We start from the raw sequence: 17,236 nt of genomic DNA on the forward strand, positions 1-17,236 counted from the left end.
GTTGTTTAGCTTATATACTCTTTCTAAAATTTTTCTGTATCATAGACAATCTTCGTTGTTTAGTTTATATACTGTTTCTAAAATTTTTCTGTATCATAGACAATCTTCGTTGTTTAGTTTATATACTCTTTCTAAATTTTTTCTGTGTCATAGACAATCTTAGTCGTTTAGTTTATATACTATTTCTGAAAGTCTTCTGTATCATAGACAATCTTCGTTGGTTTAGTTTATATTTTGTTTCTAAAAGTTTTCTGTATCATAGACAATCTTCGTTGTTTAGTCTATAGTGTTTCTAAATTTTTCTGTATCATAGACAATCTTAGTCGTTTAGTTTATATACTATTTCTAAAAGTTTTCTGTATCATAGATAATCTTTGTTGTTTAGTTTATATACTTTTCTAAAAGTTTTCTGTATCATAGACAATGTTCGTTGTTTAGCTTATATACTCTTTCTAAAATTTTTCTGTATCATAGACAATCTTAGTCGTTTAGTTTATATACTCTTTCTATAAGGCTTCTGTACTCATTTAATTTATTTCTTCCTGTAAATTTTCTGTATCATAGACAATCTTAATCATTTTAATTTACGTTGTTAAACCTTCTGTATCATAAATAATCTTAGCCGTTTAATTGACTTTTCCTAATATTTTGTACTATAGACAACTCTTGTTATTTAGTTCACCTTTTTCTAAAATCAATATGGCAAACGATCTTGGTACATAAAGGTAACCAAGAAAGTTCTGTCGCTTTTTGTGGAGGTCTGTTTCAATTGGTCCTCACACCGTGAGTTGAATGCGAATCGAGATGAGGCGAAGGTCAGTTGTCTGTATTGGTATATCTAACACACTACTTGATTGTGGCAGTTCAGTTACACCATGAAAGTGCGTAAGGACGGAGTGAATATGAGACCTCCACAGCGTCATAAGGGCGTGTATGCTGTACGAATTCAAACTTGAGTCAAACGCCGCTGCAGCGGGATGGAAGATATGCCAAGCTTTTGGTAGGAGTGTCGTAACGACGCGGACAGTGCAGCGGTGGTTTAACAAGTTTAAGAACGGTGACGAAACACTCAAAGAACCACCACGTACCGGAAGACCAACACATGTACAAAATGAAGATCTTCATTCAGCAATTCAGCCGAGCAGTGGCAAGACATGTGAGGAACTAGGACTACAATTCAGTGTGGGTGGAGAAATCATTCGGCAGTGCCTCCATCAACTTGGGAAGCACTACAACTTGGGTCGAGGGGTCCCACATGATTTGACTCCGGGCCAGAAAGCAACACGAACAGACACCTGTGTTTCTTTGGTGTCTCGTCTGCGGAAGGAGCCATTTTTTAACAGAGTGTTGGCATGTGATGAGAAGTGGGTTATGTACGAAGCTCCATGGTGCTCTCATAATTGGTTAGTATCCTATGAACCTATTTCAAAACAGCCGAAACCAGCACTCCAATAGGAAAAGAACCTCCTATGTGTTTGGTATGCTGCTCCGGCATCGCGCATCGGGAACTGCTACCAGCTGGTCAGAGCATCAATGCAACTGTGTACTGTCAGCAGTTGAGCTATGTTCAAGAAAAACTGAAAACTCTGGAGCCAGCACTTCTGAATCGCAAAGGGGTCCTCCTGTTACAGGACAACGCTAAACACCACGTGGCTAGGATGGCCTGGGACACCATTCTACGTCTTGAATGAAAACACTGTTCCATCCGCCATACTCCCCGGACGTTGCACCGATCGATTATCACCTGTTCCATTTCTTGGACAATCACCTTAGACGACGCCAGTTCAAATCCCTAGTAGAGGTGCAAAATGCACTTGATACCTTCTTCGCTTCAGTTCTCAGCAAGTTGTACTGCTGTGGAATCCATGGTCTTCCAGAACGTTGGCAGAAGATCGTCGATGCCGATAGAGACTATTTTTTATCTTCCAGGTACGTCTTAGGTGGCATATCGATGTTCGAATGCGGTGGGTAAAAAAGCGACAGAACTTTCTTGGTTACCTACCTAGACAGCAATAGAAAACAAATTTCGTTTACTGATACTGCTAATAGACAGAGATTTTTATACCTGTTTTCGAAAATTTTATTTTTTTGCTGTTCTAATGATAACATTTGTATCATATTTTACTATTAGTCACTGTGTTGTATAAAACAGTTCGATTTTATGTACATATTTTGCTTTCAGAGTACACGATGTATATACGAATCGTATTTTGGAAGTCCTCGAAAGTATGCAAAGAGTTTCTTTACACACACTTCCCGAAGATAATCCCTGGAAAATTGAAGAATTCCTTGAGAAAACTGAGGCCGTTTGTAGACAGGCTGCTGTTGTAAGTTGTGTTACGTTTATATGAAATAATATTACTTTAGATTTTAGAACATATCATAATGGGGATATTTTTTGTACGAAATTAGATACTTATAAGTGTCCTATATTTTCAAATGGTAGGATGAATTTTCAGTTGCTACTTGCTCCAGCCGCCTTCTGAGGAAATTTCGTAAGGAATGTATCATTGTATAAGTTACTAAATTTTTCAGAGGAATAAAAACGAAAGATTTTTAGATTTTAAAAAGAAAGATATGATATTAAAAATTTGCACATAACAAATACATATGTAATCCTTCAGGGATAAATAGAAACATATAATATAAAACATATCAGAAAAACGTAAAACTAAGGAAAAAACGTAAAATCTGGCAACACATTTTCTACTCAATCTGATTTTTGAAGATCCAAATAATACTTTGAGTCTGTTGCATTTAATTAACCCAAAACTAACCAAAATTTCTAACCCATCATATTATGTGACTCAGAAGAGGACTACAGTATGCAATAGCTAAAGATTCAGGTTCCTTCCAGAAACTTTCTTCAAAAAATAAATTAATAAACAGAACATGTATAATTACTTATTTTCATGGTGCAAATCCCTCGGGGATGAAGGGGACGTATCCCCTCCAATCCTGAAACTGGGGCGACTGTCCCCCCCCAATAATCCGATTTGAAATGTGTTCTTTGGGGAGAAATGAAATGATTTGTGTTCGATTTTTCAAAACACACAGAAAAAAGAAAGAAAAGTGAGATGAAATTGATGCCCCCCTCCCCCCAGAATAAGTCTCAAATCTACCCGCCTCCCAATGTTGAAGAAACTCTGCCTCTGATCCTTCATAACATTGTTTTCCAAGTTCATAAATATTTTGAACATCGCTTTTAAAAAAATCATGGGAACGATCATACCCCTCCCACCAATGTTGAAGACAGATTTGTGCCGTTGCTTATTTTGGCTCCAAGAACAATATGTTTAAAGTGAAGGCTATATGGAAACTATAACTGTTTTGGGTTCAAGTTAGGGCCTCTTAGGTCCAATTATGAATCAAGGAAATGTGTGAAATTCAACAAAAGAAACACTGACCAAAGCTTAAAACACACTTTTTTTTATAAGATTTATTTTCGATATTGTCTGAAGAAGGATATGTTAGATATCCGAAACCGTTATTATATTTTTCTAAAGTGTGTTTTAAACTTTCATCAGTGTTTCATTTGTTAAAATAATCAATCCAAAGCAATGGATAGTCTTACTGTTAAATTCAGTTATTTTATATACATTGAAATGTAAAATAATATTTTTCCACGATTAGTACATCAGTTAAAATTCATTCTATCCTCCTAGTATGGTGAAAAATTGTAAAGTTAGAGTGAGAAAGGTTTTTAAATGTACTCAAGTCTTGTTTTTATTTTTATTTTTTAATTTTTTTTAAGAAAAGAAACAAACTAAATAGAGATAAGAAAAAGATACAAAAGAAAAACAATGCTAATTTCTGTTCATTATTGATTCTAAGTCTAACAATGATGTCTTTTTGAGTAGGAACCCTAGTAGCAAGAAAGCTTTTGGGCAGTTGGCGCGTGGTTGGCTTTTGGCTTTCTACCCTTGCACTTTCAACACGTGCTTTCGTACAATCTGCCCTTTGTTGTACTTGCAAGCAATGCTTTAGACCCTTCGCAGAGCTTTCATAGCATCACTGGCCGTTCATTGGCTATTGGTTTGCCGCCAGCGTAAAACGCTTGCGTCAAGCTTGAATGGAACACTGAATGCAAGGTTGCTCCCATCTAACTTCGTTATTGGGATCCATCTTGCAGCATGCTTGCACGTTTCCCAATCAAGCTGGATTCAAGCTTGACCGACTTGCAATTCAAGCTTACAGCAAGCGGTTTGCAAGTTGTCTCTGCTACTAGGGAAGTGGGACATTTTGTTCCGTGTTTTAGTGTGAATTATTCACCGTAATGGCTTGCTATAAAATTAATAGAATGAATGTAATGCTTTTATTGTTCACATCAGTCACAAATGTTCCGAGTTTTTTTCTTTAATTTTCAACTACTATATCGCTTAGTATGTAAAAATATGTTTTTTTTAAAAAAACACAACTTAAAATTCATATATTTAAATTTGTATTGAATAGGAACTCCATAGAAAGAGTCTGATGGTTGAAGAAGCAGTGGAAGAACTCTTAGAATTGGTGAGGAAAGCTGGACAGATGATTCCTGTGGTCGAATCAGATGAGTTTGACATTATGTCAGAAGGTAAATTGTTTTCCATGTTTTCCTTAAGAATGGAATTAAAATTCAAATGCTTTGCCAACATTTATATCCATATATTTATATATATATATAAATAGATGTATGCAAAGGTAAAAGTGGATCTGAAAAGGTAGGGGGACGGTAGGTAGTAGCATGATGTCGCGCCGTCTCCTTGCTTATCTTTGCCCATTGTAATTTTTTAGGAACTGAGGAATGCCGTATATATACGGTATTTTTTTGAGGTGGGGGTACGGCACACCCCCGCGGTCCCCTTCACTTTTACCCTTGGATGTATGTGTATGTATGTGAGTGTGTTACACCATAACTCTGAAACGCTTACACATATTACATGCAGTCTGGAAAATAGTACTGTTAGGGTAAGATCCCCTAGCACACCTAGGGGGAAGGTCAAGGGAAATACATAGTGCCTACAGAAATAAGACCGATTTTTTTTGTCAAATCCTCAGTTTTCTAGTGCCATTAGCTGTTTGGTAACAGTTTCGATACCCTTTAAGTCCAAATTCAGTCCCCCAGTGAGGGTAAGACCCCCGTTGCACGTAAAAACGGCCGATAAGTCCATAGTTTTCGGGTTCGCTCTTATAAACTGTATTACTCTCGATGACCTTTAAGTCCAATTTAAGTTTTCAGCGGCACCCGGGGAAGTGAAATGGTAACATGTAAAGATATCGAAAACGACCGATATCAGCATTAGTTTTCACCGTCGCTAAGTTAATTGGTGGCAGTCCTGATAAAAATTCAAGTTCAACTTCCAGGGGGGGGGACGACCCACTTAGCACTTTCACAGCTTCAAAGGTAGAGATCATGTTAAATAAATTTGGCTGGATGTCCGCAGCCAGAATCCATTGATCACTATGTTGCCAAATTTCGTCTAAGCCATGAACGTACAAAACTACTGTTCTGTTTAGTTACAAATACGGCTTACTTTGCCTGCAGCGTCACAACTGAAAACATTGAAAAAAGTACCAGTTAAAGAATTTGCATATTATTGTTATAATTCCAGTTCTTTTTGGATAATGGATGGAGGGATACGTGACCGTGTAACCTCAATATAAGACCGCGCCTGGGAATAGTCCCATCATGGCACTTTTGATGAGCTCGTCTTTAAATAGGTTATATAAAGCCCATGTAATTTCTTTTTTACATGTGTATTTCATGTTTAAAAAAAAAACAATTTATTGAAAATAAACTAAATTCAGTGTAGAATGTTACTACTTCAAATCATTGTGAGATCAATAGAATGGTGATAAAATAGGTATTCAAAAACGTTTTTCTATATTGTTCTATACACATCTGGGAATGACAATTACACGGAACCACAAGGCGAAGTTTCATATTGTTATACACTTTGTCAGCTTCTTTTTCAACATTAGCTCCTTGATATGTTCTGGTATTTCAGCAAGCATTTTATGCTTGCTATTCAACCATAGCATTTTACACGAATGAAAAATCTTAACCCCTAATTATATCGGAGAATCTTCTCCCTCAAGCAAAACATAAAATGAAGCTGTTGGGATAAAAGTGACTGCGTAAAATTATTCAGCAACTAGAGAAGACTTCTATGACAATTACAATCTAACGGGAGTTACATACCCTGAACATTCGAGGCGGGTTGCAATTTCGAAACCTCTGATTTCCGCCTGTACCGCTTTACCGTATTGGAGTACATGGAAAATGGACCACTGCTGATTAGAAACACTAACTCGGTCCGCTGAGTCTACTTTTACTTTATTTGCAACAACAGCTCGTATTTATGTATGGTTAAAATCTAAATAATCGTATTCGCCTGTCTCCTCCCTACTGTGAAACATGGAAACAGCTCTGTGGTACTATAGACCAAAATTTCCCGGCATTCTGTGGTTCTGTGATTACACTCAGAAGACGCTAGTGATTGTGTGAAGGTCTTAGATGACCAAGGTGACCTCATGCGGTCCAAATGTTATTTTCGTCCAATGACGTAATTTTTCCAAGTCAACTCGTACTGCTGGAGTTGTTGAAGCGTGATTTCATGGACATCGGAATGAACCATGACATCTCCTCTTGGGGCACCTATTTCCAAGTCCTCCTAATTATCGAACACTGGTGGTCAGTTCTGGAGCTCAGTCTCCGAAGCAAATTCTCCTTCATTGTCGATGACGGAACCCAATGCTACACTCAAGCGTGTATTTAGGTATTTTATGTCCCTAGGCCTAAGAAAATTTTGCGCAAGCTCTTTTATTTGTTCGTATTCAATTATCTCTAAGCAAGAACAACACTAACAATGTTTCCAGTATACATCTCCCTTGAATTTCTCTCTCCTGGACAGTCTTTTTTTTTTTTTTTTCGTATACCGTATTTCAATATCGAATTTTACGGCCCTGAACTGTGGGATCTGGCTGCACTGCATGAAGATTATTGGTACAACATTCCAATCGAAACTATTCATAACTTATACTCCTCCATAACTTATAAGGCAGATTCTTTAACTAATACACTTCATAGTAGAGATGCTAAGAATAAATACAGGGTTTGTCCGGGAAGTAATAGGACTGGTTTTATTCCGCCATGACTGTACTTCGGAGCGTGCGCGCACCGACTGGATCCGGTAGAGGGCGTTTCAAGCTAACGAACGAGCGGCTGGTCAGTTGTCTTCGAGCACACGGAGAGTCAGGACAGGCTTTCTTGCGCGACGTGTTTCTGTGAGTGGTGCAAGCCGAAAATGCAGCGTTCGTTAGAGCAGAGGTACGCGATTAAATTCTGTGTTAAACTCGGTAAATTTGCGACAGAGACGTTTGATATGATCAAGCAAGCTTACCCAGATGATGCTTTAGCAAGAAGTGGTCTGTTTCGGTGGCACAAGGCCTTTTCGGAGGGCCGGGAAGAGGTCGCCGATGAAGACCGTGCTGGAAGACCTTCGATTTCGACAAACACCGACAATGTGACTCGTGTGCGCGAAGTTTTGAACTCAGACCGTCGACTAAGTATTCGTTTAATTGCCCAGATGTTAAATTTACCAAAAACTGTGGTTCATGAAATTGTGACGGAGCATTTGAACATGTGCAAGGTGTGCGCGAAGGTTGTCCCAAAAGTGCTCACTGACGACCAGAAATTGCGGCGAGTGGAATTGTGCCAAGAAAATTTGAACATGTGTGAAAGTGACCCCCAATTTTTGAATAACGTAATCACATGTGACGAATCATGGATCTTTGAGTATGATCCCGAGACAAAGAGACAATCTTCCGAATGGCACACGCCGGCGTCTCCTCGCCCAAAAAAGGGAAGAATGAGCAAATCCAAAGTGAAAACGATGCTCATTGTCTTTTTTGACATCAAAGGCATCATCCACCATGAATTTGTTCCTCCTGGACAAACCGTCAACGCCAAGTTTTACTTAGAAGTGCTCAAGAGACTCAAACGAAGGGTCAATCGGGTCCGACCAGACATTGGAGCCGACTGGAAGCTGCACCACGACAACGCCCCGGCTCACACCGCCTTTCTTGTGAACAGCTACCTGACCAAGGCCGGCATCCCAACGCTTTCGCAGCCGCCCTACAGCCCAGATGTGCCCCCCCGGACTTATTTTTGTTTCCTCGCCTGAAACGCCCGATCAAAGGCAAGCATTTTGAGACGACAGAGAGGATCCAAGCAGCTTGCACCGCGGCTCTCAAGGCTATTCCGGAGAATGACTTCCGTGACGCCTTCAATGCTTGGAAATCGCGCTGGCAGCGCTGCATCGACGCAGAAGGAGCCTATTTTGAAAGTTATTAAAGAATTGTAACGATTGGCTCAATATTTGTTTTTAATCGACTCAGTCCTATTACTTTCCGGACAAACCCTGTATATATTTAGCTATTAATTCTGCTAGATCAATTCCATTCACGAAAGAAGTAGGAAAGTATAGAAGTTTATTTACTTTCTCACAGAACAAGGAGAAGATGGAGAATCTGCAGTTACTCCAAGCGACTCAAGCTCCCAACAACAAGACTGGAGTATATTGTGGGAGTTATTTGATAATCCTCACACCCTTCATCAGACATCTGGGGGCGGCTTAAACAAAGCAATGCAGGAAATGGTGAGGAATGCTGTGTCAGAGATGAGACGGTATTACAGCAGGAAGGTTGTGGATGTCCTCGTGAGAGTAACAAGGCAATCACTGGAGACATTGAGAAGGCGATTCATAACTAATGTTGATTTGGACGCAGGTAAGTGCTTTTCATTATATATTCATATTCAAACTGGAGTATAGGAACATGTGACCGAATTTCTTTCATCCAATGTTCTCTTTCTACCACACCAGGAGACAATAAAACAACAATCCGTTAATTTTGATCAGATTAGAGTTAAAATTTGTTTGTTTCTTTGTTTCTGTTTTACGTACATAGTATGTATATGCACACACACACACACACACATATATATATATATATATATATATATATATATATATATATATATATATATATATATATATATATATATATATTGGCGGATCCAGGATATGATCAAGGGAGGAACCTAAACTATAGTTTGCCGCTTTATCGAATGTAAACCAGGATTGAAGCTCATTTTATTCCATGTATACTGAGCTTGAAGAGGGGCTATAGCCCCTATAGCCCTCCTTGGATCCGCCATTGTATATATATATGTATATATATATGATATTTGAAATCGAGACTAGTTTTTACTCAACATGTTGTGCAACTATGCAAATGAGCTGTAGTGCAAAGAAAAGGGGAATGTTTCATGAGTAGGGGAAAGTCGGATAAAACCGGGTAGGTGTATAAAACCGGGACCTGGGTTTTCTGGCTATATTATGCCACTATCTGTCGGCCAACGCATGGAATTAGTTGCAAACAGGCGCCATGTCATTCTTAGTTTAAGAGAAACCCCAGTAAGTGGCTCCTTTGTCGTTGGCGATGTGTTGAAGAATTTGTGTAGAAAAGTTTTGATTTGTCTTCCATCGATAATATACTGCTGTTCCTAACCACTGGAAGATTGACTTATGTAAGTATACAACATATAATAATAACTCTTTGTGATGTTATTTCATGTCTCGAATCAGGATTTTTGTGTTCTTTGAGAGGTGCTAGGCCTGTAGTTCTGAATAATGGCGTAGTAGGATAAAACCAGGACATCTGTGTCTTAACTGTAAAGGATGAGCACACGAAGCTCGTAGCAATGTGGACGAATATGATGAAACTTTTATTTGTGATTTTTGTTCTTAGATTTAACAAAATCGTGACCTAAAATTATTTTTTCTATGTTATTGGTCTAATATAGTCTAGCCCTCTATATTTTCCGTACTTTTTAAGCTCACATATTTTTTCAGTTGTATTGATTCTTACTGTACTAGTTCTTGGAGTAATTACATATTTTTCTTGTAAAAAAAGCTTTTTTAAAATAATTATTTTATATATACCCGGTTTTGTCCCACCTGGTCAGTCAAAACCGGGTTTTTGCATACCCTTTAAAAGATGTTTTTTCTCTCGAAATTTAACAGCTTTTTCCACTGAAATAAATATTTTTGTGTCCATAACAAATCTATTTAGCATTTGAAAACTCATTCAAGCTATACTATCCATATAAATGCTGAGGAACAAGCAAACAGCTTTTGTCCGACTTTCTCCTAACTCACCAAGTGCATGTTTATCGTGACTGACAGTTAGGTGTGTGGGCGTGATGAGTGTAGACAGGGTTTGGTAAACTGCGTCACGAATAAGGTCAACATGGAACAAAAGAGGGAACATCAAATTTTGTACGAGTTTGGATAAAACTGATACAGAAACTTATCAAAAGTTGTAACAAGTGCATGGGACCACTTGTTTCTCCCGTGCGCTTGATTATGTATGGCACAGGCGTTTCAGGGAGGAACGAGAGTAAATTGAAGATGACGAATATTCGGGTGCAACAAGAACAGGGAGAACACTATGGATTGGTGGAGAAAGTGAGGATGATCTCGGAAGACCGAAATGCGCCACTACAAATCCTTGCTGAGGAGTTGCACATGAATCAAGAAACTGTGCGGTAAAGGATGACTGATGATCTCAACAAGAGGAAGGTCTGTGCCCGTTTCGTGCCTCATTCTTTAACAAATGACCAACAAAGGGACAGGATTGATCACTACAGAAAACTGATTGCTACCGCCAATAGGAACCCTAACATTCTCCTGAATATATTTACTAGATATGAGACATGGATTTTCAATATGACTTCGACAAAACGTCACAGTGCAGAGTGAAAGTCTTCTAACTATCCACAAGCCAAGAAAATACGCCAGTCAAAATCAAAAATCAAAATTTTGCAGTTTTTTTTTTATGATAGTAAGGGCATTGTGCATAAAGAGTTTGGGGCAGAAAATTAATGCCTCATTTTACGTTGAGGTATTGTTGCGGTTATTGAAACGTATCACATGGGTGAGCCCCTAGTATTTGGGTGATGTTCAGTGGCATCTGCTCCATAACAATGCCCCAAATCATAAGGCAGTAATTTCTAAAAAGTAGCCTTCAAACGTTAAAAAAAAAAAAAAATGGCCACTCCTGATATTAGGTGTCCCGGTTTAAGAATCTTAATTTGCTCTGTAATCAAAATAAAAATAATAAAACGACGAACACAAGCTAAATTGTGCCCTACAAAAAAAATTCAATCCACCGACCATGAGGCCAGTATGCTCTTCCAGCATGTGTTATATTTATATACTCTTATTTTTTTCTTTTCAATGCTAGCCCTTGGGCTAGCTATCCTGTAGAGAGCTATACCCTCTTTTAGGAAAGGGTTGCAACGGAAATGATTGGATTTAAGGTTATAGGCGTTGGGCTAAGAGATATTTCTTTATTTATCACTTTATATTCTGGGTCATTATAGTCTTTGTGACTATAATCATTTTATAGGTGAGGTAATTAACAAAATATTCATAGTTACAAGTAGAATAATAATAGTTACAAAACAATATTGAGGGAAAGAATTTAAGTCTGTATTAATGAGTATGAAGTATGAAATGAGGGGCGATACACGCCACAACACATAGACACTGTTAATAAAGACAAATGCGGGTTATCTTCTGCCTAGGGGCGACGCTAGGCCAATGTAGACAGAGGAGACCCTGTTAGATGACAGAGGGGTTACTGTGCTTGATATGACGGGTAGATATACGGAAAACGGACATGAAGGCGGTGATCTTGCACAAGTGCGAAGTCTGGATGATTATGCGGTCAGGTATAGCAATATAGTGTAAAGAGTAAATTGAGAGGGAGATGGTAGGATCGTGGGCGAAGAGATGAAAGGCGAGAGGTAATGCATGGTTTCGGAAAACAGTGGTTGTTCTTCCTGGTAGCGAATGGTGATGGAGTTTCGGCGGAGAGATTCAATGTGGTAAAGAAATGGAGAAAAAACAAGTAACGAGTCGGATTGGGAAGTGTAATACAATGAGCGATACGAAAGGCATGACGCTCAAAGGTTACCAACTTGAAGTAGTAGGAAGGCGGTGAACCCGTAAGTAAGTACGGAAGAAAAACCTTATATGTATTTAGAACTATGTGCGATGTAAATCCCAATGTCGTGTCAGTCAGACATTTCAGGAGATTGAGACGATTATAGACTTTAGTTTTAACGTAGTTGAATGAGGAATCCAAGTAAAATGTTGATCAAATACAATGCCAATATAGGTGACTGTTTTACTGGAACGAATTTGTGAATTCTGAACGGAGAGAAAAGTGATGGATTTCTGTGGAGTCTGGAGCGTTCGTGTGGTGGAAGAAATACGATGGCCTGTCTTTTTGAAGCATTTATAGTGAGACTCCATTTTCGACACTACTGAAAGAAGCGATCGATTGATTCTTGTAATATGAGATTAGTGTGTCCTATGGTACGGCCGAAAGCGAAGAAGGCAGTATCATCTACATATTGGAATGTATATACGTCTGCTGACAGAGTCAGAAAGTCTGAAACGAATAACAAGTAGAGTAAGGAGGACAGAGCTAATCCTTGAGGGACGCCAGAATGTAGAAATATTGGAAGAGATAAGTGGTTGTTAATATGAATATATTTGATGCGGCAGGCGAAAAATGATAGATAAAGCAAATGCATGGTGTTCGTAATTTAAGTTTGATGAGTTTGAAGATGAGAACCAGATGCCAGACTTTGTCAAATACTTTTTCTAGATCAAAATGCACAAGACAGGATGGGTGCACAGAACTATAATGATTTGTGATAGGGGTGCTTAGCCGTTGAAGCTGATCGTTGATGGAGTATGATGAGTGGAAACCAACTTGATAAGATGGGATGAGACTGCGTGCACGGAGATAAGGATGAAGACTATTGACGAGAATGCTTCAAGTACTTTGCTAAAAGTTGAAGTGAGTTGTATAGGGTGATAGGAAGATACGGCACTGGATGGTTTATTCTGTTTTGGGAACATCAGCGTTTTAGACATCTTACATTCAGCAGGAAGAAAGCCTGTTCGAAAGATGAAAGTGAAGATTGAGTCTAATAAAAGAAGGGGTGAAGGCAGACTTTCCTTGATATGGCGATATGTAATTGAATCAAACCTGCAGCAGACTTTCGTTTATTCTGGACAACAGTGATAGGAGGAAGTGATATTAGAAGTGAGTTCATTCGGCGGCAATGTATGATTGTCACTATTTTGGAAGAGAGGAGTCGCTGTGTTGACTTCAATTACTGAATGAGAAAAAAATATGATCAGAAGGTTGAGGGTTAAAGATGTCTTGGAGGTAGTCGGCAAAAGCATTGGCCTTGTCCTCATCAGAAGCAGCTTGACTATTATTGATGTGATTGGGTAAGAGGTTTTACTGAATTTACCACAAAGCGCATTAAAACGTTTCCAGTAACGTGGTGGATGTCCCGTGTAGTCGAGAGGGTTACAGATTTTAATCCATTGGCCCTTTCTATACCCTTCAATGTAGTCTTTTTACGGAACGTTGGAGCTGATTGTGAAGGCGTAGGACTTCAGGATTTCGTGTCCGAACGTAGTCGCGATATGCTTGACGGGAACGTTTGATCTGAGCTAGGTAGTTTGGAGGTAATTTAGGTTGGTATGGAGTGGAACTAGAAGTTCAGATGTACAATTCAGATGCACGGGTGATCTCGGAAGTGATTGTAGTGACGTGGGCATGTAGTTCGTCAGACGATCGTAGGAGGTTTGAGATCTGCAACAGCAGTAGTAAGATATATGCGATATTGATTCCAGTTGGCTTTATCAAAGCGAGGCGTTCGAAAGCGAGAAGGTGCAGTATGTAAACGAGCAGTGCCGAGATGATATAGGCGTGGTCACTACCAAGAAGATAGATAGTACTGTTAGCGGTGAGTGTATTTCAGGTGATGGCGATGTCGGGCGTTGTATTTGACACAGGCCTAGTAGCAGATGGAGGAATATGCTTTATGCCTATAGTATGAGTAGTGATATGGTCTGTAAAGCATGTGCGATCATTTGCAGTTCGACTATGAAAATTGATATCGGCGAGAATGGTGTAATGTTTAAATGTATGAGAAATATGACTGGGATGGGATGGCCTGGATGAACATAAATAGTAGCAAAAGCGATCATAATGGCTTGAAGTATAAGGTAATGATGATATGCTCGGGGAGGTGTGGAACAGGACAAATCTGATGGCGATATGGTATGTGATTGCGAAAGCCAATTGCTATTCTGCCGTTGGCCCGTAAAGCTGGAACTGTATTGTCATGACGAATGAGTGTGTAGCAAGGAATTTTACGTATTGTAGGTTTTGTGAGAAAGGTCTTATTCAATAAAAAGACAGTCTTCGAGTAACAGTGTTTCGAATGGAGTTTTATTGGTAGGTAATGAGCAAATATTCATGAAAAGAAAAACTAAACCTATGATGATGTGTAAGTTAAATAGTTGTTTCTTGACGTGATGTATGAAAATGAACATAATTGTTGGTATAGATGGCGTAAAAGTTGACGTTGAAGACAGATTTAGCGGCTTTGATAATTTCTTGTAGAACATGATTCCGTTGAAATGGATTAATGTTATGTATTGTGCCGGTGCTGTGTCATCAGTTATAGCTCAGAATACGTAACAAATAAATGCAACCAAATGGGGATGGAACTGATGCACAACACGGTACTTAACTGTAAAATTGTGGTTGAATTTAAATAAAATTCAAATGTTTTTAATTTAGAAAATGACTAGTTGGGGAAAAGGGTGAGAGAAAGAGAAAAGGTTATGACTAAAAGATAAAGGATGAGCACTAGCCTGAGAGATCCAACAGGGCTGGCGTCGTCCTGGTCATCTGGAATGATGAATATCTTTCTCTGGAGAAGTCTGGATTAGCCGGAGACAGTCAACATCTGGATCTTAATCCTGTTGAACTGCAAGGGGCGTCGATAATGCTTCTTTACGATAACGTCCTTCTACATCTTCATTCTACTACTCTGGTGACAAACTTAAAGGTGTCTGCGGCGATGAACCGTCAGAATGGTACTCTTTGTCTTGTGGAGTCGGTGGTCCTCCAATGGTGGGATCCGCTTCTCTCCGATGATCCTACACCTGTCCCAATCGTGTATTGAATACCCCTTGTTGTTCTGTTCTTCGTGGTTTTGATCAATTCAAGAATGATGACCTAATCGGGAAGTATCAGGCTGTGCTCGAAGGTATGCGGAAGGGAAAGAAGGAAGCTAGTCGAAGTTTATTTAACAAATGTGCATTTACAACATGTGTCTGAGAATGTACAGTTGTAGTCAAAGTTTTCTTTTATAAGTTTTCAAAAGTTCATGCTTCTTTATATCAAATACACAGTCACTTCATTTCCAATAGACAGATACTTCACACCCCCTCCTCGTAATTAAAATACACGAAAATTTTAATTTTCCGTAGTAGAAAAAGAAAGAAAAAAATATCGGAGAAAGTCCAAAAAAAATGTTCGTTAAAGGTAAGAGAGTTCTTTGTGTAACATAATGTTTGTTTTGAATTAATTCTTGACCACAAACTGCAAAATGCTGAGTGTGCGTTCCTGAGACAGTTCATATAGTTTACTAGGTGACCTGAAGATATGGCGACAGCGTCTCTGGGAAGATGGAAAGTAAGAAAAAGAAAAATAAACATTAGTGCTTGCATAATATCATTGTGAGTGACATGTGTTAGTTTGGAGTTCCGTTAAGTGCTCAGGGAAGGGAAATGAAAGGTAGGAATAATACTAAATTTAATTATCACTAACACAGATTATCAAAACTTAGATACGTATAATAAAATAAAATCATAATCAAATAAATAAATATTTCATAATCCAATGTAGACCTGTATATATGTATGTTCCTCTAATGCAGAAAATAACACCAATATCACACGTGACTAATACGCGAAAAGAAAAAAAAACGGTGTAATACTATCTAGCTAACCAAAGATAGTAAAGTTAGACTGCACAAGAAGGGTACTGATTTCAGTTTGAGAAATATGAGCTTTAAGTTATTTAGGCTTAAAGCGTCCGTAGACTGGAAAAGAATTCCAAGATATGGTTATAGCCCCATATACTGGCTGTAATCAAACTATATGAAATCAGCACGACAGAACTATTCACCACATATAACCTACAACCCTAACTAACATATAAATTCTTCTTATCTTCATCTTCTTTCTTCTTAAATCTTATCCTCTTCGGGCATCGAATGCTGGACATCAATCATGGCATCGAATCCTAGACATCTAAAGGATGGAGCATGGTTCTTGCAATCTTGACTTTAATCTTCTTACATCTTCTTAATATATCCATCGAAGTAACTATCCATACGCGTGTCGTAGATTTTCTTCATTCTTCACATACTCACATTTCAAAAAAAAGTAGGAAACTTCTGTAGTGATACGCTGTCAAATCAAATGAAGTGGTACAATTCTTGAAGATACCAACGTGTTCCAAATTTGTTAATAAGGTTAGCTGATCGTAAATAACCTGGTAATTCGAAGATTTCTTGTTTAACTGTTTGAAGTACTTCAAGTTTCAAAGTGTTCTAAGTTTTCGAAGTTTTCCAAATTTTCGAAGTGTTCCACCGGTGGATTTGGATGCACAATTCAAAACCAAGATAAACTAACTTCTAAGCGTGGCCAGTGCTAAAAGAAAGTTCATCGACCATCTGCAAGGTGTTCCTATGCTCAATCTAATCTTCAAGAAAAGTGGTCCACATACAAGTTACGTGCGGACAGACGGACTAACAGATTCTTCATCAATGGGAAAATATATGGGGAGTAATCGCTGATAAATGTCCCAATTTTCTCTATCATAAATACAAAATACGACACGGTTTACGTCATCAAGATGTTCTTCTAAAAATATTCTTGTTGTAGCCAAGGCAATTTTGGCAGCTTCTAACTTCGGAAATTTAAATGCTCCAGTTGAAATGTTAGGTAATACAATTGTAGATAGGTCATTCTCCAACATTACTTTAAAACAATTTTTGTACGTCTCTCGTAAAATCTTCTTGTCTGAATTCCGTGGTCCACATGTCATAATTACATAATTAGCTGGTAAACGATAACCATTGGCAATCTTCGCTTCTCCTGGCTTCAATGATGATATGGTCAAACATTCTTCTAAAAATTCAGATCCAGCTGCGTCTTGAATGGCTTTATCTGCACCACCTAAAGGAGTTAAGGTTTCATTCGTTGGATTTACTAAGGCATCTGCTTTTATATCCACTATG

At 38.5% G+C, this 17,236-nt stretch overlaps 1 protein-coding gene across 1 annotated transcript in view; it reads left to right on the plus strand.

Annotated features, from left to right (window-relative positions):
- LOC145689142 (dynein axonemal heavy chain 5-like) overlaps positions 1–17,236 on the plus strand; it is an 85,074-nt gene that overhangs the window by 34,817 nt on the left and 33,021 nt on the right. The window contains exons 4-6 of the mRNA XM_081763273.1: positions 2,183–2,327; positions 4,453–4,573; positions 8,491–8,769. Coding sequence (XP_081619399.1) covers positions 2,183–2,327; positions 4,453–4,573; positions 8,491–8,769 — 545 coding nt within the window. The remainder of the gene's footprint in view (positions 1–2,182; positions 2,328–4,452; positions 4,574–8,490; positions 8,770–17,236) is intronic.

The sequence above is a fragment of the Thermobia domestica genome, chromosome 7 (assembly GCF_964235325.1).
Source record: "Thermobia domestica chromosome 7, izTheDome1.hap1.1, whole genome shotgun sequence".
NCBI lineage: Eukaryota > Metazoa > Arthropoda > Insecta > Zygentoma > Lepismatidae > Thermobia > Thermobia domestica.